The sequence below is a fragment of the Pleurodeles waltl genome, chromosome 6 (assembly GCF_031143425.1).
Source record: "Pleurodeles waltl isolate 20211129_DDA chromosome 6, aPleWal1.hap1.20221129, whole genome shotgun sequence".
Lineage (NCBI taxonomy): Eukaryota > Metazoa > Chordata > Amphibia > Caudata > Salamandridae > Pleurodeles > Pleurodeles waltl.
Window position 1 is genome coordinate 1,560,191,879 of NC_090445.1, and position 22,030 is coordinate 1,560,213,908.

General features: G+C 45.2%; 2 protein-coding genes across 2 annotated transcripts in view; one reads left to right on the plus strand and one right to left on the minus strand.

Moving 5' to 3' along the window:
- Window positions 1–2,503, minus strand: part of MTHFR (methylenetetrahydrofolate reductase) — a 59,912-nt gene extending 57,409 nt beyond the window's left edge. Inside the window, exon 1 of the mRNA XM_069241254.1 lies at window positions 2,245–2,503. The gene's annotated coding sequence lies outside the window, so the exon portion shown is untranslated. The remainder of the gene's footprint in view (window positions 1–2,244) is intronic.
- Window positions 2,504–3,054: 551 nt separating this feature from the next.
- Window positions 3,055–22,030, plus strand: part of CLCN6 (chloride voltage-gated channel 6) — a 194,660-nt gene continuing 175,684 nt past the window's right edge. The window contains exons 1-2 of the mRNA XM_069241255.1: window positions 3,055–3,142; window positions 10,209–10,268. Of these exons, the coding sequence (XP_069097356.1) occupies window positions 3,074–3,142; window positions 10,209–10,268 (129 nt within the window). The 5' untranslated portion in view covers window positions 3,055–3,073. The remainder of the gene's footprint in view (window positions 3,143–10,208; window positions 10,269–22,030) is intronic.

Genomic DNA, 22,030 nt, shown 5'->3' on the forward strand with positions numbered 1-22,030 from the left:
TTTTCTGGCTTCAGAGACATGACCCCTTTTTCTAAATCTTATGGCAGTTACAATGGCCACGTTTTGGGCCTTTGGAATTTCTGACACCAATTTCTGAGTTAAGCCAGTGTAAACAGAGGTAGCACAGTGCAAGAATTAATTAGTTATGGCATCGATTAATTACAGTCCTACTGGCATGAGAAACAGAATGGAAGGCCTGGGCTAAATATCTACATTTGGTAGCAAAAAGTCATTGGTTGCAGCATTTGCTGATGTAGTTGTGTAAACACCAATCCACACATTGAGGCTCTTTAAAATGTTGTATCTAGATCCCATGTTTTGGTCAGAAAAGCGAGTGGGTTTACAGTAGATTAGCTTATGTGCTAAACAGATATAAGCAGATTTATGCCACCCACCACTGAATGTTATAAAAACATAATTCCACTTTAACACAATCTTCTCGATCTTCGTTAATGCTAGGATAGCAATTGGATGCATCTCAATTACAGAAAATGCTTATCTTGAAAATATGGCATAAACCTATGTCTGGCACTCCTGTTGTAGAGTTGTTAGATTCTGTAGCGTAATTAAGACAACTCTTTAATGTCTTCTACTAATAAACATCGACTAAACAATTGTTGAACTATTCTCATTAGTTATTTTGGCAGAGTAAATGGCTACTCTGAATCCTGCAAGAAGAAGCTGTGACATGGACTGAGGACTGTGGATGAAGAGGGAATAAATGGGGGAAGGAGGAGAGAAGGTTTCTGAATGTTTCTGAGAAGGGAATGAAACCCATTGTGTCTGCACGAGACAATGGGTCAGTAGAGACGGAAGACCTCTCAATGGCAAGAGGAAGCGGAGTGCCTCTCATCAGGGAGTGGAAGCAGAAAGTTGCTACTAAACATGGGAACGAGGCAGAGGGCCTCTCAATACGGTTACAGGAAGTCTCTCAACATGGACTGAGGCAGCAGATGACTTTTGAACGGAAGGCGGAGGGTGACTCCTCAGTAGGGGAAAGAGGCAGAGGGCCTCTAATTGGGGGAGGCAGTGGGCCTCTCAAAAGAAGGTGGTGGAGGGTGATAGCTGCTAGAGATCAAAGAGGGGAGCTGAATGTGCCACTTAGATTTAAATATGGTACCTGCCGGGGGAATTAATTTGGTGTCAGCTGAGGGGGACTGAATTTTGGAACTGCTGGAAGATAGGACAAGATGAATGCAACATCTGCTAGGGGAGGGATGAATGTGCTGACAGAGTGGAATGTATATAGCATCATCTGTCGGCATGGTTGGGTATGAATGCATCATCTGCTATGGATTGGGGAAGATTATGTTTCTGTCGGCTGGGGGAAGAATGATATAGTGTCTGAATGTGGGGTCTGCATTGGGACCAATGAGTTGTCTGTTGGCAGAAATAATGCAGCGTCTGATGAGTGAGCTGCAGCATGGAGAAATGTTTAAAAAAGAGGAAACGTGACAAAGGCAGGAGAAACTGTATTATGGGGAACTGCAGAGGCATGGGTGCTTTTCAGTGAGTTAAATGCTCACAGCTGAGAAATACAGTGATTTTGAGGTCATATGTTTGGATTCCCAGCAAGACAAAGTGCACATTGCATCATTTTGAGGTCAGTGAATGGAATACCATTAAATTGGGCAATGCTACCATATTTTATTTACAATAGTTAGGAATGGCATAACTATGACATGAAAAACTATACAACATACAGATTATCATCCTTGTTAATTGAGACCTCTGCAGATTAAATTGGGAAGTCTAAAGTGAGACTAGAGTGTGTCTGGCATACTGGGCATCAGGCACTAGTGTGTCAGCATCTGAGACTATTTGTTCAACGTAGGGTATTGAAACACCGAGGGTGAAATATTGGTAATGATACCCATTAAGGCATGTGTGATTATTGGGGTACTCTTGACAGAAGACCTATCCATTGAGGGATTGCAGTGCGTAATGCGTGCAAACATTTGGAAAAGTAAGATTTGGAGAAACACGATGAATTTAATTTCTACATCAACTATCAATCTCTCTTGAGCGTGTACATTTAAAAAAAGGTCAATTTTAAAAATAGGAAGCTGAAACCTAAATCTGGGGTGCTGCAAGTATGGAGTGTCTGATGAAGGCAGTGCTTGTCCGGCGAGCTTGTGCCAGTTCCATGACATCCGGAGTCTGTCAATAAAGGGGGGCTTTCAGTTTTGTGTGGAGGGTTAATGTTTATTATACCCACCCCAAACACAATCACCCCCTCCTTACCTTCGCAAGCTCCAGCACTCACTCCAGTACCACCTTTGGTGCCACTTATGCTCCTCACTCCTCTAACTTCTCCTGCTTCTCCTGCTTCTGCTCCTCCTCCTGCCCTCACGCTTTCCCTTCACCCCGCCCCACTTTCACATTTAGACTCCGCTGACGTTTGCAAACAGTGTTATCCGCAGTTCGGGGCAACGAGTTCACCAGTCACCACGTGAAACTCATGGGGGCGTGAGTTCAAGTACACTTAGAGAATGATATTTGCATAATGATAAGTATGCGGGCGGCTACCTAATTTAGGATGGCCGTCAGCTACAATGCTGCTTGATTGTCAAAGCATGCGCGTGGTAATGAGGGGGCCATCTTGGCGTGGGCGTTTTTCGTCTGAAAAGTTACCGTGTTTGGCGCTTTAGTATACATTGTGACGAGGGACATATTTTGTTAAATTACAAGTGATGTAAATGCTTTGGATGTGTTTGTAGATACCGTGACACGAGTGGAATTATGCTTGACAAACTATCAAGTTCCGGATCATTCACAAGTTCTTCGTTCGAATTCTAAACGTTAAAAATGATTCCATGATTTTGGCATAATTGCTTTTTAGTCTGCTGACTAGGTTCATTGGTAGTTGCGGGAATAAACGCCTTCGCTTTGATGGCATCATTACTGCCTCGTCCACTCATCTTCCTTGTCAGAGTGGTCACAGTCCCTATGTCAACCGTCGGTCCTTCTTCTGTGTTTATGCTCATGAGGGTCCTGGGTGGCTCCGTGTCGGTCACATGACTAGAGTGTACACGTGAGTAGTCACGTGATCTATTCATTGGTAGCGGTGGAGATGGCGTGCTGCGGAGAATCCGGTTGTGGGTGCTGTGGGGAGCGTGGGGGTCGATCCCCTGAGGAGCTGGTCAGTGAGATCTAGCGCTAATATGAGGAAGATTCAGAATAGATGACAGATAAGGGAATGGGACTGAGGAAGAAATCTGCTCTAAGGCTGATTGGGTGTGTCCAATAAGGGGCTAGAATTATGGGAGGACTTGATTCAGATGAAGAGGATGACGATGTCCTGCAGTTGGGATGGGTCAGAGGTGGAATGGGCTGCTGATAAAAGGTCGAGGTACACCAGTAATTGCAATGATAGGTGTGACTTGGACATCACGTGTAGTTGATACAAGGATGCATGGGTTAGATCTCTCCACGTAAACGTCTGGTAGAATGTAGAGAAGAAGCGTGAATATAAGCTATTGTGAAGATGAAAGGGAGCGGTGGCATTTACGTTTCTGGTACAATGCACAGGGCTTGTTGCATAGGGCTTGTGAGTGTGCACGTAAACTTTCGGCACAATGCTTGGGGCAGACATCACCACGGCTGCTTTGAAAACTGGGTGTGTTTGTGCACGGTGTGAGCATCAGGCGATATGCACGTCTCCTGCTGGGAGATTACACACCAGCTGCTGCGCATTTATATGGGCATGCCAGCTCCTGAAAGAATGTCTTTTCAGCCCGGTAGAATGGAGGAGATCGATACCAGCGTGAGCTACAAGTAAGCTTTAGATGGCTGAGGAATGCATATTAGCTGTTAGTTCAAAGGGGCGAACGTTTGTCCATCAGTTTCTGAGAGTATGCACAGCACATCACATTACCCGTGGGGAACTGAAGGAGACGTGTTTGTGGCCACTAGCAATCTGAATAATATAGAGACAGATGTGCCCATATCGTGTGGAAGAAGGCGTCAGACAGATGCGCATCAGCTGCAGATGAAATGTAGTTGCGAGCTATGCATCCAGCTTCTAATCGAATGTATTTGACATATTTGTGCCCCTCAACTCTTGCAAAAATGCAGCATACGGATGTGGGTACTGAATGAGAAATAGAAAGGGCATACTTGTGGACACCAGCCGTTTGTAGAATGCATGCGAAATATATAAACAGAAACCCACGAATTATGAGATTGGACGGCTGCAGCATTTTCCACAAAGGTATACATTTGCCACACAATCTGTCATATGCATCAAGATCTGCAAACCATAACAAAAAATAATTGTTTCTAGCTCAGGTAGGGAGTTACTAAATTTGCAGCAACCCGTGCTACCGCTCGAGCGAGGCCCCGTGCAAAGGTTGACCCGTCATCTTTAAATTGCTGTTAGCTGTATTTCAGAGCTAAACGGGGACTAGTAAAATGCAACCTATGCCCACACATTGTTAAATATTTAAAAAATGACAACATTATGATGTGATATTATCACAAAATGTGCCATATTATGTTCCACAATTTGCCTTTTCTTGCCACATAATTTAGTCAACTCTGCTACATAATTTGGCCCTCCCCGCTTCATATTTTCAGTGGCCCTGGGTAGATGGAAGTCAAATGCTGAGAAGTAGGACATGTGTGATCCAATCAGGTGTACACGCGTGCACTCACCACCTGCCAAATTAATGCCGGTGATGAGTGTCTACATCATCTGCCGGGGGAAGTGGCGGGCGGATGTGTCTATACTTTGCTTAGAAAAAAAAATCATAATCAGAAGTGTGAACATCAGTCATTGAGAAGAAGCACGGGTACGTATCGCCTATCGGAAGAGTGCATTCGTCAAATCTGTACAAAAGCTAGTAGAGAAGACTGTGCAGATGTAACGGTGAGCACTCATTTTATGCTACCCAAAAGCTCATGGTATTTACAAGACAGATGTGTGTACCTCCACTGCGAGAATAGGGATAACCAAGGCTGAAAGTGGGGTGAAGAAAGTGTTAGGGCTCTAAAAGGCAATATTGATTACCATAGTGTGCCACCTGACCGGTGTTTTGGTGCCTCTCTGAGGTTTTTGTTCTTGCATATATCAGGACCCCATTCAGAGGGCCACGGAACCAGCAGGAGTTACTGGGCCCAGCCGAGGGTGCTAAGACTCGTACTTCGTATGTCTCAGTTCCTGGACTACCATGGCTCCTGAACATCTGGGCCAACTACCTGTTCAGCTCGTGACTCTCAGTAGCGCGGGTCGAGCTGCCTAAGTCTTCTCGGGGATACATACGGGTGTATAAGCACAGACTCCCAACTTAAAATAGGCGCATCAGCAGCATTAAATGATTGTCGAATCAAACTCTTCCTTTTATGAAAAAAAAAGTTTTTTATTTTATTTTTTAAATACAGCTACCACCACAAAGGGAAACATAAGACTCACAATTTCCATGGTCCCCTGCGGTCAGGGCTTTAGTGTTTCTTAGGCACGTCCCTGAGTCCCACTCCTTCCTAGGTATAGCTATTGTTGTTACTCACAATTCACTGTAGGCGACATTCAGATGAAGCCCCACTACTCTGAGTCTCAGGATTCCTACTACAACTCTGTATAAATGTCAAAAGCACCAAAGTGCTATCTAGCAAGCTAGTTCCCTGGGGTCCCATCTTACTGTCATCTGCAGGGTGGGAGCAACTGGAGTCCATGAGCGCCCCCTTCCATAGGTGCTGCAGCTCTAGTACCTGTTTCTGGTAAGTTCTTTGCATGCCGCCAAGGCAGGCCGCACTCGGAGGACCTCAAGACCCTCACACATGAGTGCCGGTTCTTCATGGCTTCTCTAGGCTGGGTAAGTTCTTTGTGCCTTTCCAAAGTGGTGGTAAGGGTGTGGTGGAGTGAGAAAGACCTGACATTGATCATCAGTCACGGAGCAGGCCCGTAGGGGTCACCACAGCAGCCTCTCTCTAGTCACGATCCGGACCTGGTCACAGTTCTTGCTTGGTGCTGGTGGCCACCTCTGGCATATGGGGTGACTGTCTCACCACTGGACACACACGCTTATGTCTAGAGATACTCGGCACTATCTGTACTAACCATGGTGAGAACAAAACATTGTTTAACGGAAGTAAGTGTTACCATGTGTAGGAAAATGGCTCCTTGTTGCAGTTATCCCCTCTCACTTTTTGCCTGATATTGATGCTGACTTGACTAAGATTGTGCTGAGACCCTACTAACCAGGCCTCAGCACCAGTGTTCTTTCACTAAAAATGTACCATTGTTTCCACAATTGGCACACCCTGGCACACAGATAAGTCCCTTGTAAAATGTACCAGTGGTACCAAGGGCCCTGTGACCAGGGAAGGTCCCTAAGGGCTGCAGCATGTGTTGTCTCACTCTAAGGGACCTCTCACCTAACACATGCACATTGCCATTGCAGATTGTTTGTGTTGGGGGGGGGGGGGGACACAAAGTCGACATGGCATCCCCCCCAGGGTGCCATGCACACAAAACACTGCCTGTGGCATAGGTAAGTCACCCCTCTAGTAGGCCTTAAAGCCCTAACGCAGGGTGCACTATACCACAGGTGAGGGCATAGCTGCATGAGCAATATGCCCCTACAGCAGTGGTCTCCAAACATTTTAATGCCGCGCCCCCTCAGTTTAAAAATAAAAGTCCTTGCCCCCCCCCTCAGAATTCTTCACAATTATTTTATAAATATTGCAATGTTTAAATAAGTCTAGACCTATTTAAACATTGCAGTTAAGTACTGTTACCTTTTTAAAAATGCAATAACATGCTTCTGCTTAAAACAAAGCCCTGTTATCTATATAATGCTTCTTTTGGCCAGAGCCTGGCGCCCTTCCCCCTCCCCGGGATCACTTGAGGCCCTCTCCAGGGGGGCCTGCCCCCCAGTTTGATGACCTCTGCCCTACAGTGTCTAAGTCCATTCTTAGACATTGTAAGTACAGTGTAGCCATATTAAGTATATGGTCTGGGAGTTTGTCAAAACAAACTCCACAGTTCCATAATGGCTACACTGCATACTGGGAAGTTTATCAGACTTCTCAGAATAATAAATCTACACTGATGCCAGTGTTGGATTTATTAAAAAATGCATACAGAGGGCATCTTAGAGATGCCCCCTGTATTTTACCCTATCCTTCGGTGCAGGACTGCCTGGTCTGTGCCAGCCTGCCACTGAGAGATGAGTTTCTGACCCCCTGGGGTGAGAGCCTTTGTGCTCTCTGGGGCCAGAAACAAAGCCTGCACTGGGTGGAGGTGTTTCACACCTCCCCCCTGCAGGAACTGTAACACCTGGCGGTGAGCCTCAAAGGCCCAGGCCTGGTGTTACAATGCCCCCAGGGCACTCCAGCCAGTGGAGATGCATGCCCCCTGGATGAGCCCCCACTTTTGGTGGCAAGTCCAGAGGAATAATGAGAAAAACAAGGAGGAGTCACCTCCTCAGCCAGGACCACCCCTAAGGTGTCCAGAGCTGAAGTGACCCCCTCCTTAAGAAGTCCTCCATCTTGCTTTGGAGGATTAGGACCAATAGGGATGTGCCCCCCCCTCCCCAGAGGGAGTGGGCACAAGGAGGGTGTAGCAACCCTCATGTACGGTAGCCATTGGCTACTGCCCTCTAACCCTAACACACCCCTAAATTTAGTATTTGGGGGCGACCCTGAACCCAGGACTTCAGATTCTTGACGACCTACAAAGAAGAAGGACTGCTTAGTTGAAAAACCTTGCAGAGAAGAAGGAAGACGACAACTGCTTTGGCCCTAGCCCTACCGGTCTTTCTCCTACTTCAGAGAACCTGCACCAGCGACGCATCCTGCGGGCCCAGCGACCTCTGCCGACTCAGAGGACTGCCCTGCACCTAAGAAAGATCAAGAATTCCAGTGGACAGCAGACCTGTCCAACCAAGAAAGAGGAAACCAGCTTTAAAGGGACTCCAACCTCACTCCAGAAGCGTGAGTCGCCACCACTCTGCACCCGACGCCCCAGTCCCATGTCCAGAGAAACCAATGACTCAGGGAGGATCCCCAGGTGACTCCAGCGATGTGCCCACCCTGGGCTGTGCTCCCTGAACTCCCTTGATGACGCCTGCAGAGGACATCCCTGCCCGCGACTGCCCGGGACGAAGATATCCGGCGCTTGAAGAAGCACTGCACGTGCAGCCCCCAGGCCCTTGAGAAACCGACCACCAATGCAGCAGTGACCAGCAGGCGGACCTCACCCTTGGGACGAAGATATCCGGCGCTTGAAGAAGCACTGCACGTGCAGCCCCCAGGCCCGTGAGAAACCGACCACCAATGCAGCAGTGCCCAGCAGGCGGACCTCACCCTTGCCCAGTCGGTTGCTGGCCCGAGAAGCCCCCCTCTGCCCTGCCTGCAACATCTGAGTGACCCCCGGTCCCTCCATTGAATCCTTAGGAAAACCTGACACCCTGTTAGCCCACTGCACCTGGCCGCCCCTGTGCCGCAGAGGGTGTGTTTTGTGTGCCTACTTGGGGCCCCCCAGTGATCTACCAAACCCTCCTGGTCTGCCCTCTGAAGACGCAGGAACTTACCTGCCAGCATTCTAGAACTGGAGCACCCCCTGCCTCCATAGGCGCCCATGTTATTTTGGCTCCTCTTTGACCTCCGCACCTGACCGGCCCTGTGTTGCAGGGTGTTTGGGGTTGACTTGAACCCCCAACAATGGGATACCTATACTTCAGAGGCTGAACTTGTAAGTGCGCTACTTACTGCATTAACCTAACTGTACTTACCTCCCCCAGGAACTGTTGAAAATTGAAAATAGCTTATTGCCATTTTATGAAAAACTATGTACATCACTGTTTTGGTTCAAACTTCTAAGTATACTTTGCAAAGTACCTTACATTTAATGTACTTACCTGCAGACTGAATCTTGTGGTTCTAAAAATAAACAAAAGAATATTTTTCTATATAAAAACCTATTGGCCTGGAGTTAAGTCATTGAGTGTGTGCTCTCACTTATTGATTGTGTGTGTACAACAAATGCTTGACACTACCCTCTGATAAGCCTAACTGCTCGACCACACTACCACAAATAGAGCATTAGTATTATCTATTATTGCCTCTGTAAAGCCTCTTGGGGAACCCCTTGACTCTGTGCACACTATATCTCATTTTGATACAGTATATACAGAGCCAGCTTCCTACACCATGCATTTCGTTTACCACAGCATCTGTGTGAACAAGGTGCTGGGATGGCAATGCACTGAGCTCCCACCTTGTTTTTGTTGCATGCATATAACATGCACATACTGCATTATCTCTGTATTGTACCATTAACAGGCACACATACAACCAGCACATGTACAAAACATGTACATTGCGCAGCTCTATACACCAAACTGTTGTAGGCCAAGGGTGAATTAAGCACACAGAAGCAGAACTTTAAAAGAGTGAGCCAATTGGCCTCCCTCCAGTGACAGGTAAAAAGGACCTGTTCACTCCTGATCCCTACACCATATGCTTCCACCACCATGTTGCATAACCCATGGTAAAGGCAGGAAATAGAAACAGGAATTAAATTGCGGAAATTAATTATTGTAACATTTTCTACAATCATTGTTCAGAAACCAAACAGCGTTTTTGCTTGTAAAGTTAAGGACGTGCCTATCATGCCGGATAGGCACCTGTTTCATTGTCCATCTTTAATTACTACCGGGTCTGAGACCCATAGGGCCCAGGCACACTTAAAGCCCTGGAATAGCAAATCAGCAGAGGTCAGCTGTTAAGTGAACGCTGTGTCAGATGTTTATAGCAGCTGGGCCTATACAGCGTAGCTGTAAGAACACGGTTAGTGATGGAATGTGGGTACTTCTTTCGCTGATAGAGTATGGAATAGATGTGTGCAGCCGTGGCAAAATACCAGGGACAAATGTGCATGTTAGCTTTTGGGGATATGGTGGTAACATATGGACCAACAGTTTGTAGGAGACCACTGCGGGCATACCTAACACAGCTGCATGAAGAATGCAAGGGCAGATGCATGCATGTAGCTGCTGACAATGTTGCATAAACAGTTATGTGCCATTTGGCTGCTGGCAGAATGTTGTGGACAGATGCATTTTTAACTGAGAGAATGCAGGGGACAGCTGTGCACACCCTGCAAGAGAATTCATGCTGCTGGTGTGTTCCTGGGGGAGTTAGGGGGCAGATGTGAACATATCCCTTTTTAACTTTGAGACATCATCTTCTTTTTATGTTTTCAGACAATCCTCGGGGAAACCAGGGAGGAGGATGAAGAGATTCTGCCACGTAAGGATTATGAGGTGAGTGATGGAAGAACTCAGTTGGGAATTGGGTAGTGGTTTTGTACTGTTGGATGCACGGGAAGTAGTGTAATTGGTCAAGATAATACAACACGTTAAATATATGTATTTGTTTCATTCTTGCATAACAAGTTTAAAAAATCTGGAGGTGATTGTCAAATATAGGTTTTCATGCAAGAATTTGGCAATTGCTTAACAATGATTATTGTTTCAATGCCAAATGTACCTTTGTGTTCGAATTTAGAAAGCTGGAAATGTTCCACCCAAACAAACATTATTGGGCCTATGAAGAATTTCCAATCTATCGTAATTGAAAGTTTTAGTTCTATTAAGGACACAGAGATGAGTATTAGGCTGTTTCTTTCCTTGTTTTATTACCAGCAACCATTGCACAAGAAAATAAGCAAACAAGAAAAAATACATTTCCCATGAGCTCCAGGTAAGACCTCAACAGTTCCACCAATCCACGAGCAATGTGCCCCTCAAGATCCTGTGTATGTCTTGCCATCCTCTTTCTTCCTGCGACCATTAGCCAGGAGAGATCCAGTATTCCTGTTTCGCCAAATCTGTCCCTGAGGAAAAAAGGGAGACAATGTGTGTAAAGGGCACGTCTGCCAACTAGATATGAGATTATTCATAGTACAATAGGGAAGTCAAGGAATAGACGTATCTAATGTGGAACTGAAAGACTTTATGTATCAGTGATCTACATCAGCCAAACAAAAGGTCACTTCAAAATATAACAATACCCACCTATTACGTTGGGTGGGGAAAGCATGCAGACTCTTGGGTGGGATAATCCTCGCTTCTGTGTCCTTAATAGAATTGAAACTTTCAGTTATAGCTAGGACATTTTCCACTCTATGCCAGGCCCGGAGGCGAGGATTAAGCTAGTTTAAAGATTGTCTACTACTAGTGAAGGCATACTCTGGTTTGGCTAGAAATAGAACACCTTGATTGTGGAGTCTGAAGAGTAATTAGCCACATCAAGATGTCCTCCAGTTTAGCTCCTATAGAGAAGCTTTGGAAGCCGTGGCCCCTCTCACAGAATGTGCACCAAAGATATAAGTATAGATACCAGCTTCTTGCAAGACCCACTTGAACCATCTGGCAATGAAAGGTGAAGACACAGCTTCATGAGGTTTGGTATGTGCAATGAATAATTCTCCTTCCCCATGTGGACGGAGGTTCTCCATTATACTTTCATATGCCTTAATTGCATTGACCACACATAATTCCGGGGAATCTGTAAACTTCTGGTAAGAAACTGTTCTGGAATTGCACCTTGTACGTCTATAAATGTGGAACGTAAATCGTTCCAGGGTGAATACTCTACCTGTTACATGTAGCACCCTTACATCCGAGACTCTGCGACAAGAAACAAGACATAGCAGGGTAGCCCATTTTGCAGACATCTGCTTCTTGAAAAGATATTCATTTGAGGGCCAAGACTGAAAAAGGCACAAAACGTTGATGTCCCAAAGACAGGAATATCTAGGTCGAGGTAAAAAGGACAGTCCAATACCTCTCAGAAGTCTACACACTAGGGGGTGCTCTCCCACTGGATGACCATCCGCCGGAAGGTGGCCTGCTGATATGACGGATCAAAATGTATTAACAGATCTATAAGCCATTCCTTCAGAAGCCAAAGATGCAATGAAGTTCAAAATGTGGACAATGTCTGCCCCCACGGGATCCAATTGCTGTTGGCGACACCAACCCACCCACTGAGCCAGGTGAAGTGATATTGCTTATTAGTGCTATCCAACCAGGCTTTGCAGAGTATCAACGTAGCCTCTCCTGAAATACCCAGGATTTTCCAATGTTCCCGGTAATCCTCCAGGCCATGAGACGGAGAGAGCCTGCCAACACAAGGGGATGAGGGTTCCATTACACCCGTGCACTACATATAGGTCAACACCTATATGTAGCTTCACAATGATAACTCCGAATATGAGCATGTAACATGTCTAAGATCATGGAATTGTTCCCCCCCCCCATGCCAAATCTGGTATTGGGGAGCCAATCCCATGCATTCCCGGGGCTCCACTATGGACCGGGTACTGCCAAACCAGCTCTCTGGGGTTTTTTCTGCAGCTACCGCTGCTGCCAACCCATAGACAGGGTTCTGCCCTCCTGGGTTCTGGGCAGCCCAGTCCCAGGAAGGCAGAACAAAGAATTTCCTCTGAGAGGATGTTACACCCTTTCCCTTTGGAAATAGGTGTTAAGGGCTGGGGAGGAGTAGCCTCCCCCAGCCTCTGGAAATGCTTTGAAGGGCACAGATGGAGCCCTCCTTGCATAAGCCTGTCTACACCGGTTCAGGGAACCCCCAGTCGCTGCTCTGGCGCGAAACTGGACAAAGGAAAGGGGAGTGACCACTCCCCTGTCCATCACCACCCCAGGGATGGTGCCCAGAGCTCCTCCAGTGTGTCTCAGACCTCTGCCATCTTGAATCCAGAGGTGTGAGGGCACTTTGGAGGCCTCTGAGTGGCTAGTACCAGCAGGTGACGTCAGAGACTCCTCCTGATAGGTGTTTACCTGACTAGGTGGCCAATCCTCCTCTGAGGGCTACTTAGGGTCTCTTCAGTGGGCTTTTCCTCAGATAACGACTTGCAAGAATTCACCAGAGTTCCTCTGCACCTCTCTCTTCGACTTCTGCCAAGGATCGACCGCTGACTGCTCCAGGACGCCTGCAAAACTGCAACAAAGTAGCAAGAAGACTACCAGCGACATTGTAGCGCCTTATCCTGGTGCCTTTCTCGACTGTTTCCTGGTGGTGCATGCTTTGGGGGATGCCTGCCTTCATCCCGCACTGGAAGCCACAAAGAAATCTCCTGTGGGTTGACGGAATCTTCCCCCTGCTCCAGCAGGCACCAAACTTCAGCGTCACCGGTACTCTGGGACCCCTCTCATCCTGACGAGCGTGGCCCCTGGAACACAGGTGGTGGACCCAAGTGACCCAGACTGTCTAGTAGTCCAACTGTCTAAATTTGGAGGAGGTAAGTACCCTCTCCAGACAGTAATCCTGTGCACCGCGTGAACTGCAGCTGCTAGGGCTTCTGTGCACATTTCCAAGGAATCCATCGTGCACAGCCAAGCCCAGGTCCCCAGCACTCCGCCCTGCATTGCTCAACTCCCTGAGTTGACCTCAGGCTTCGTGGGACCTTCTTTTGTAGTGTTGAGACGACCGCTCTGCTCAGTCTTCTTGAACCCGTGTTCAAGGACTTCTGCAGGTGCTACCTTCTCTCCACGTTGCTGAGGGCCCCCTCTGTCTCCTCTGCCAACTGGCGACATCCTGGTCCTTCCTGGGCCCGGGCAGCACCCTTTTTCTTCAACTGCGACTCTTGCGGCTAGCAAGGCTTGTTTGCGGTCTTTCTCCAAAGATACAACTCTGCATCCTCCAGCACTCCGTGGAATCTTCAGCTTCTTCCATCTGGAGGCAGCCATTTTGCACCTTCATCCGGGGTTTAGTGGGCTCCTGCTCCCCCGGACACTTTCACGACTCGGCCCCCTTCCTTTCCAGGTCCTCGGGTCCAGGAGTCTGTCTTCAGTGCTTTGCAGTCTGTTGTGGTCTTTGCAAAGTCCTCTATCACAATCTTAGTGTGTTTCTGGCAAAATAGTAGTACTTTACTCCTACCTTCCAGGGTCTTGGGGTGGGGTATCTTGGATGCCCTTAGTGTTTTCTTACACTCCCAGTGACCTTCTACACACTAAATTAGCTTAGGGGTCCATTTGTGGTTCGCATTCCACTTTCTTAGTATATGGTTTGTGTTGCCCCAAGGCCTATTTCATCCTATTGTATTCTACAGGGTTTGCCGTACCTTCTGATTGTTTAACTTACCTGATTTTGGTTTCTGTGTATATTTTGTGTATTTTACTTACCTCCTAAGGGAGTATATTCTCTGAGATATTTTTGGCACATTGTCACTAAAATAAAGAACCTTTATTTTTTAGTAACTCTGAGTATTGTGTTTCTTATGATATAGTATCTATATGATATAAGTGGTATAGTAGGAGCTTTGCATGTCTCCTAGTTCAGCCTAAGGTGCTCTGCTATAGCTACCTCCTCTATCAGCCTAATCTGTTAGAACACTACTAATCTACTAATAAGGGATAACTGGACCTTGCACAAGGTGTAAGTACCATTAGGTACCCAATATAAGCCAGGCCAGCCTCCTACATCGAATCCATTAAACTAATTTAGGGAGGAAAAATACCAAGGGCTTTGGTCTCTGTGGTTGGAATAGAGAACCATAGAATTCTGTTTGAAACCCTTTGACTGTTTGCAGGACCCAGGTGTCTGAAGTAAGTTTTTCACAGTTTTGAATGAACTGCGCTAATCTACCTCCTAGCTTGTACCCCAATAATGGAAGAACACTAACCTTGAGAGGAGTTGTTGCTCCTTGAGATTGCTCTGGATCCACGCTGCAGTGGGTAGCGTCTTGTGGGGTGTAAGGTTCCCAAGAGGGATACACCCTGCCATTCTCCACGTCTAGCCTCCCCATCTCTGGAGGCGGGTTGTGTAAAGCGGCAAACTGGGAGCCTCTTCCACATCATTCACAGGCAAAAACCTAGGGAGCAATTGAGGCCTGGGATTGGTCTAAGGATGTGAACGTGTTCACTAACTTCCAACAATTCGTGGATGAAGGGGTCCCTAAAGAGGACTCCATGAGCCACCGGAACCCTCTTAGAGGTCGCTAGTTCCCCTAATTTCAGGACAACTTTTATTAGGAGTGACCGCCTTTCAGTGGATATTGGGCAGTTGAAGTTACCCAGAAAGATTAAGGCTCGTTGAGCCCATCCAGACAGTGCTTCGGGGGAAATTAGGGAGTCTGAAGATTTGGTGTCATTTGCCATGTCCAGGATCTTTACTATGGGGCGTATAACTTCTAACAAGTGGCCTGGCACGAGCGCCAAGACCTGTCTATCCCATTCTTGGGATCCCTTACAAACCTAGATAGGAATGTGGCCATCCTGGCATCGGTCTGGGGGGGTTAGGGACACCTTACCCTCTAGAGAGGGGTGCGGGCATTCCACCTTAAGGGGAGTGCATACCTCCTTATCCAAGGGTTTACTTAAATGCCTCGCAAGATAGGAGGCCACCTTTGGAACTGAGACCCATTACGCTGAACGTGGATGGATTAGGTCCTCTGGGTCCAGCATGTCAGTGTTAACGCGTCCCTTTATGATAATTTATCACCCATTAGGACTCGTTTTAGGCTAATGAATCTTTTGACCCAGTTGAGAGACACCTTAGGACGAGATAACTAATCAATATGTCGATCAATACGTCCATAATGTCATCAATATTTATTACCACAATGCTTTTCACTTTAGACAAAGACATTAATCGATTCAAGGCACCACCATGACCTTGCAGTCATGAATAACCACACCAGTTTAGTAGAATTTTATGAGTTTTATTCCCTATTGGTTACAATTCTAAAAGTAGGTGTGTTAGTCTCAAAACCAAGAAACACACTAGCATAGTCACAATATGGCAACTCTGATAAGATTTCATTATGGCAAGAATCACAAACATTAAAACATAACACAGCGTGAACATAGATCGAGTTTAGCGGAGTGTTATTAACGCTTCAGTTCAACAAAGCATAGATTCAGTCGTTTGTCTCTTTGCGTCAGTTTTAGTGAACCCCTGTCCAACCCGATGATTAGAATTATTAGCATGTTGGGCTTCATGCAAAATAATTTGGAACACTGATTTGGAAAACATCTAGCTATGGTCTCTGTCAAAAATAAGCAGTTGGTACCTAGAAAGGAAAAGCAAACAGACAAATCACAATTGTATTGTCATAATTACCCTCCAAAATTTAGGTCAGCACTCAGGTTCAGTCTTCGTCTTCAGGACATCAGTCTAATCACCATCAATCAGAATTCAGCTCCAGGACAAAAGGGGCAATTCCCTCATAAGGAGGCAAAGTGTAAAGGGGCAATCTAAGGACGAGGATGGTTTTAAGTAAACCAATAAGTCACCCAATCAGAGTGACAAAGTTTCTGGATAAAATCAAAAGCATTCCCTAACCCACCTCTAATGGTTCTCTGTGTGATGGGTTTTTATCCCTTTTACGTTGTACATTCCCCTAAAATTCAATTGGTTGAACGTTATACCCCACTATCTTTACCCAATTAGGAAATGGATTATGTCATTAATCTTTCACCCCATATTATTTTACAAGCTTTTTATTGGTCCACATGATTGACGTCTTCGGAGGTAGCACGTCCGGTATGATTTCATCCTTCTGTAATTCTTTGCACATCTTTTGGTCAGTAGCTCCATTTGTCTTCAGCGGTTTGAACGACCTTGTACATTACATAAATCTACACTGTTGCATTTTGATTAACATTTTCTACAAGCAGTGGGGATTTCATGGGAACGTATCTACTACGGCAGAGGTCTCCAAACTTTTTTATGCCACGCCCCCCCAGTTGAAAAATAAAAATCATTGGGCCCCCCCCTTAGAATTTTTCACAATAATTTTATAAACATGGCAATGTTTAAATATGTCTAAACCTATTTAAACATTGCAGTTAAGTACTGTTACCTTTTTAAAACTGCAATAACATGCTTCTGCTTAAAACAAAGGCCTGTTATCTGTATAATATTTATTTTGGCCAGAGTCTGGGGCCCCCCCTGGGATCACTTCAGGCCCCCCTAGGGGGGCCCGCCCCCCAGTTTGAAGACCTCTCTACTACGATTACATTCAGCTTCTAGTTTGAAGAAAACAACAAGGGGTCATGTCCTTTTGCGAGTCAGCACACTGCAAGATAGGAAAATAAGTTTAATATGAGAGCCAAGCAGCTAAGCTTCGACTCATGCTAACTTAAGGCCTACAAGGATTTCAGCACAAATTTAATAATGTAATAATTAGTATAAACTTATTCTTTATATTAATTCATAAAGTTAGTCACTTTTATTAGTCCATGTATACATTGACGGCCACTCCCCGTGGTCACATTTCAAGTGCACGTTTAAGCGAAAAATCATTACTACAGTTTCTATGCGGCATTATCACACATTAATTCATAAACATTTCATTTTAATATAGGTTATCATCACACAAACCTTTCCCTTTCAACCTTTCATGTTTAATTTTTCACCTTGCGCATAATGCGCATTTCAACATCTTGTCCCTTGTGTGAACTTTCCCAAATTTCATTGAACATTTTCTCCCTTTCACTTTCCTCATTTCTCTTGTTTCTCTTCGTCCAATTTCTTTTAATTTTGTCATTAATTTAGCATGCTCCCCATAAACCTAATAAACAGACCAGAACAATTAATAGACCCCCTAGTATTTTTGCAAGAACCCCATTCCAAATGTTGCTAAACCAGCTCCCTACTTTGGCAATTCCTTTTCCCACTTTTTCCCACACTCCAGGTTCCTTCATTTCCTTCAAATCTGCACTATCTCTAGTTAGGTTAGTAAGCATAACTCTAATCTTTTTACTATTGTCTGGTATAAATGAGCAACAATGACGTTTGTTGAGCATCTTGCAGACTCCGCCACTCTTTACTAAAAGAATGTCTAAAGCAAGCCGATTTTGAAGAGTCATAGCTCTTTCCGCAGCAAGTTCAGTATCCATCAGGAGTATAGCCCCTGTAAAATTTGTCAGCATGTTATCTACCATAGTAGACAACTTTCGAATCTTTATGGAGTTTAGAATAACCCCTACTGAAGGAATTATGGCTCCAAATATGTCGCCAACGACAGCAGCCTCTGTCTCTCGTTTTTGTCTTGCATGTTGTAATTCAGACGCTTTAGGTATTTGCTTTAAGTCATCAATCTGGTAAATCTTTGGGAAAACTATCCCCAAATAACATGTCCCATACCATCCCTTAGGAAGACGGTAATAAGCATTAAGTCCACAGATATAATAGATCCCAGGGATCGCTGGATCCTGTCCATTTAACATGAATGTCCATTTACTCTGAAACAAAAACACATGCCTGCATTCACTCGTTCCCACAAATAAAGTGTCATGATCAGATGTTGGCCTGTATATACAAAGCCTCCCTACATGTAATGCATCTATAGCTAATTTGCCTTGCGTCTTTATTGGAGAGTAAGCATAATCATTTGCATATGTGCGTTTCTCTAGCCCCCTTTCTAATCTTTCTTTCAGTGCTTTGCATCTATCATCAGTGTGATCTAAGAAGCTTATCTCTACAGGTGTTAATAAGCAAGTCAGATTGTTGCGGTGTGCATAAGCTGTCCCAAATGTAAGTGTCGGTTTAAGGAAACCTCTAACTAATTTTATACTATGCTCCTTAGCTAATTTATTCAGAAACTCAATCACTGGCACAAAGGAAAACACCACATCCAAATTTGAGTAAAAATATTGCACATGCTCCTGGTCATAAAATCTTGTTAGTAGCAAGCTACAACTTATCCCGTATGTTAGTGGAAGACTATGATAGGTGACCCCTTCTTGTACGGATGAAGGAATCTTTGTGCACACAACAGTTTCTCGCATCCATGGTTTCAACATACTCATTCAGCAAGCGATAGAAGATGTTAGTGGAGAGTTCCCCTTTCGAATTAGTTCCCTCATGCAAGTGTTTTGTATCCTGCTCAAACTTTTCCCATGGTGTTAGTGTTGTAGTCTCAGGTTTTGAAGCATTGTTAGTCGCTTTGTTATCCACCCACGACATTCCCACAATCACACCTACAATTATTATTGCACATACAATACCTAATACAACACTTAACCAACCACACATTTTACCTTTCTTGCTATTACCTCTATTATGAGCCATGGTCTGTAAAGAATCAGATAGCAGAACAACTCAAAGCTAACAATCAACTTGAGGATAATTTTAAAAGCTCTTCTTTTTTTTTCTTTCTTTTTTTCTCTTGATGCAAGTCTCTCTTTCTCTCTGCGTGTATTTACAGCGTTTCACTCACTCCAGGACCCTTTTGTCAGTCAGGTTAGCAGCTTGTCATAATCGGGTTTCAAAGTCAATTCAGGTTATTAGTGTCACATCCGGTAGTTTATAAGTCCCTTTCTCAGCGTTTCAGCTTTCAATTTCAATTTCAGTTTTAACACAGCCTCTTTCTCTGATTGATTTCAAGTACTGTAGTATTGGCCTGGTACTTCTCAATCAAAACAGAACGCTAAGAATTCTTGTTGCCATTCAGATGTTGTTGCATATGCCCATTCAGGACCTGCGTACCTTCTATTTGCGGTTCTTTTTCTTTTCAATCTGCGTTCACTTTGCAATTCTTCTTCACTTAGATCCTCTATTCGGGTTGTATCGATTTCTTCTGCTATTGTTTCGTCTGGTACGACCTTTTCTTTCGCAGCCTGCTTCTCTGGCCAGTTATCACCTTTATGCTTGTCCTTTCAGGTCGCTGAACAGCACCCTCCTCTTGTGCTATGGTGTTTTCTCTTGACGGACCTGCAACTGGCTGAGGGGATGCCGGTATGCTTTGACTTCTCTACTATTTCCCCTTCTTCTTCTTCTGGGTCTGTAACAGGTTCAAGCTCTAACCTGTACCCGTCTACTTCTGGGAGAACCTCTCCTTGATTTAGTTCTCCTGCTGCCTCTACTGAGATAGGCTCACTGTCACCTCTCTCAAACTTGTTTACTGTTTGAGGGACTAGGCCGTTCTCAGTGGGCTCTCCTGTAGTCTCAGTTCTCCCTTGGCTGTTTTCTGGCCCTTAGACTTCCTTCTCTGGAATTGCTGAGTCGGAAACTTCAAGTTCCTCATCAGTCTGACATGTTACCTTCTTTGTGTGACTGGCATGTATCCAGTTTGAAACGCCTGCACATTTCACAGCAGTGGTTGTTGTCCGTATTACTTGGTATGGCCCCTTCCAGCGCAGCTCCAAACACAACTTTCTCACGTGCTTCTTGACAACCACCCAGTCACCGGCTTGCAGGGTGTGACCTGGATCACTGATCGGTGGCAATGTGTTGGCTTCCACCTGGTGGGAAAAAGAGCAAACCACATCAGCCAAACCTTTGCAGTAGTCCAACACCATATCATCCGTGATATTCACAAGAGCATTTGTGGGTACTGCGGGTAGCCTCATAGCTCTGCCCATGAGGATCTCATGGGGTGATAGTCCTGTCTTCTTATCAGGGGTGTTTCTCATCGACATCAGCACTAAGGGCAATGCATCTGGCCATTTCATATTAGTAGCTGCGCACATTTTTGCCATTCTCGACTTCAAGGTACCATTCATCTGTTCTACTAGACCTGATGCTTCAGGGCGGTAGCTACAATGCAGCTTCTGTTCAATGTCTAACACAGCACACAAGAGCTTAATCACCTCATTGTCGAAGTGTCTGCCTCTATCTGATTCTAAAGAGACCGGAAAACCGAACCTGGGTATTAGTTCTCTAAGCAACAGCTTTGCAACTGTGAGACTGTCGTTCCTACGTGTGGGATAGGCTTCAATCCAGTGACTGAAAACACACACAATCACCAACACGTACCTCAATCCTCCACATACAGGCATTTCAATGAAATCCATTTGCATCTTGCTAAATGGACCGCCAGCTCTCCATATGTGGCTCAAAGTTACCACAGTCCCTTTTCCTGCATTCATCTGCTGACAGATGATGCACCTGTGACAAGTAACCTCTAAGGCTTGTCTGAATTTCGGGTTAAACCAGTCAATTTTGAATAATCTGATCATTGCATCTCTCCCAAGGTGTGCCTGTCCATGATAAAGCCTTGCAAATTGTGACAAAAAACTGTTTGGCAAATCCAGTTTCCCCTCTTCTGAGACCCACAAGTCGTCAGCTCTTTGTACGCATTGTATTCTCTGCCAAGAGCGTTTCTCCTCCCTGCTTGCACGGCCCTGCAGTGATTTTAACTCATCTAAGGTATCAACTACTCTTAAGACAAAGTTCAAACATGTTTCATTTTCAGTTTGCAGTAACAATTCCCACTGATCCTTAAACGATATACAGTTCAATGCACAAAACCTTGCGACTTGATCTGCATAGCCATTTCCCATTGATACAAAGTCTTGTGATTTAACATGAGCCTTGCATTTCACCGCGGCAATTTCAAGAGGTAACTGAATCGCATTTAACAAATCCTTAATCTGTTCGCCATTTTTCACCGGAGAACCAGAAGAGGTCATCATAAAACCTCTCTGTGACCATAATTGGCCAAAATCATGTACAATGCCAAATCCGTATCTGCTGTTAGTATAAATAGTGACTTTCAGGTTCTCAGCGGCGTGGCATGCTTTAGTAAGGGCAATTCATTCTGCCACTTGTGCGGAATACACTCTCTCGAGCCAGGAAGCTTCAATAATACCAGCGATTGTACACACAGCATAACCAGCTCTCAGTATTCCGGGTGAGTCTCTCAAACAGGATCCATCAACAAACATAATGCAGTCATTTTCTTTTATTGGCGTATCTTGAATGTCAGGTCGGGGCTTGGTACATAGTTCTGTTACCTCAAGAAAGTCATGCTCCACTTCCTCTTCGTTATTAATCTCAGTACTTTCAACAGGAAGTAGAGTTGCCGGGTTCAATACAGTACATCGCTTCAAGGAGACATTTGGTGAGCTTAAAATAATTGTCTCATATCGGGTAAGTCGGGCATTTGTCATGTGCTGGGTTTTAGTTCGAGTCAACAGAATTTCAACTGAATGTGGAACCATTACTGTTAAGGGATGTCCCATCACTATGCCTTCACACTGCATGAGGCTCTGACCAACTTCTGCAACTGCGTGCAAACAACCCGGTAAGGCTGCTGCGACTGGGTCCAAGGTAG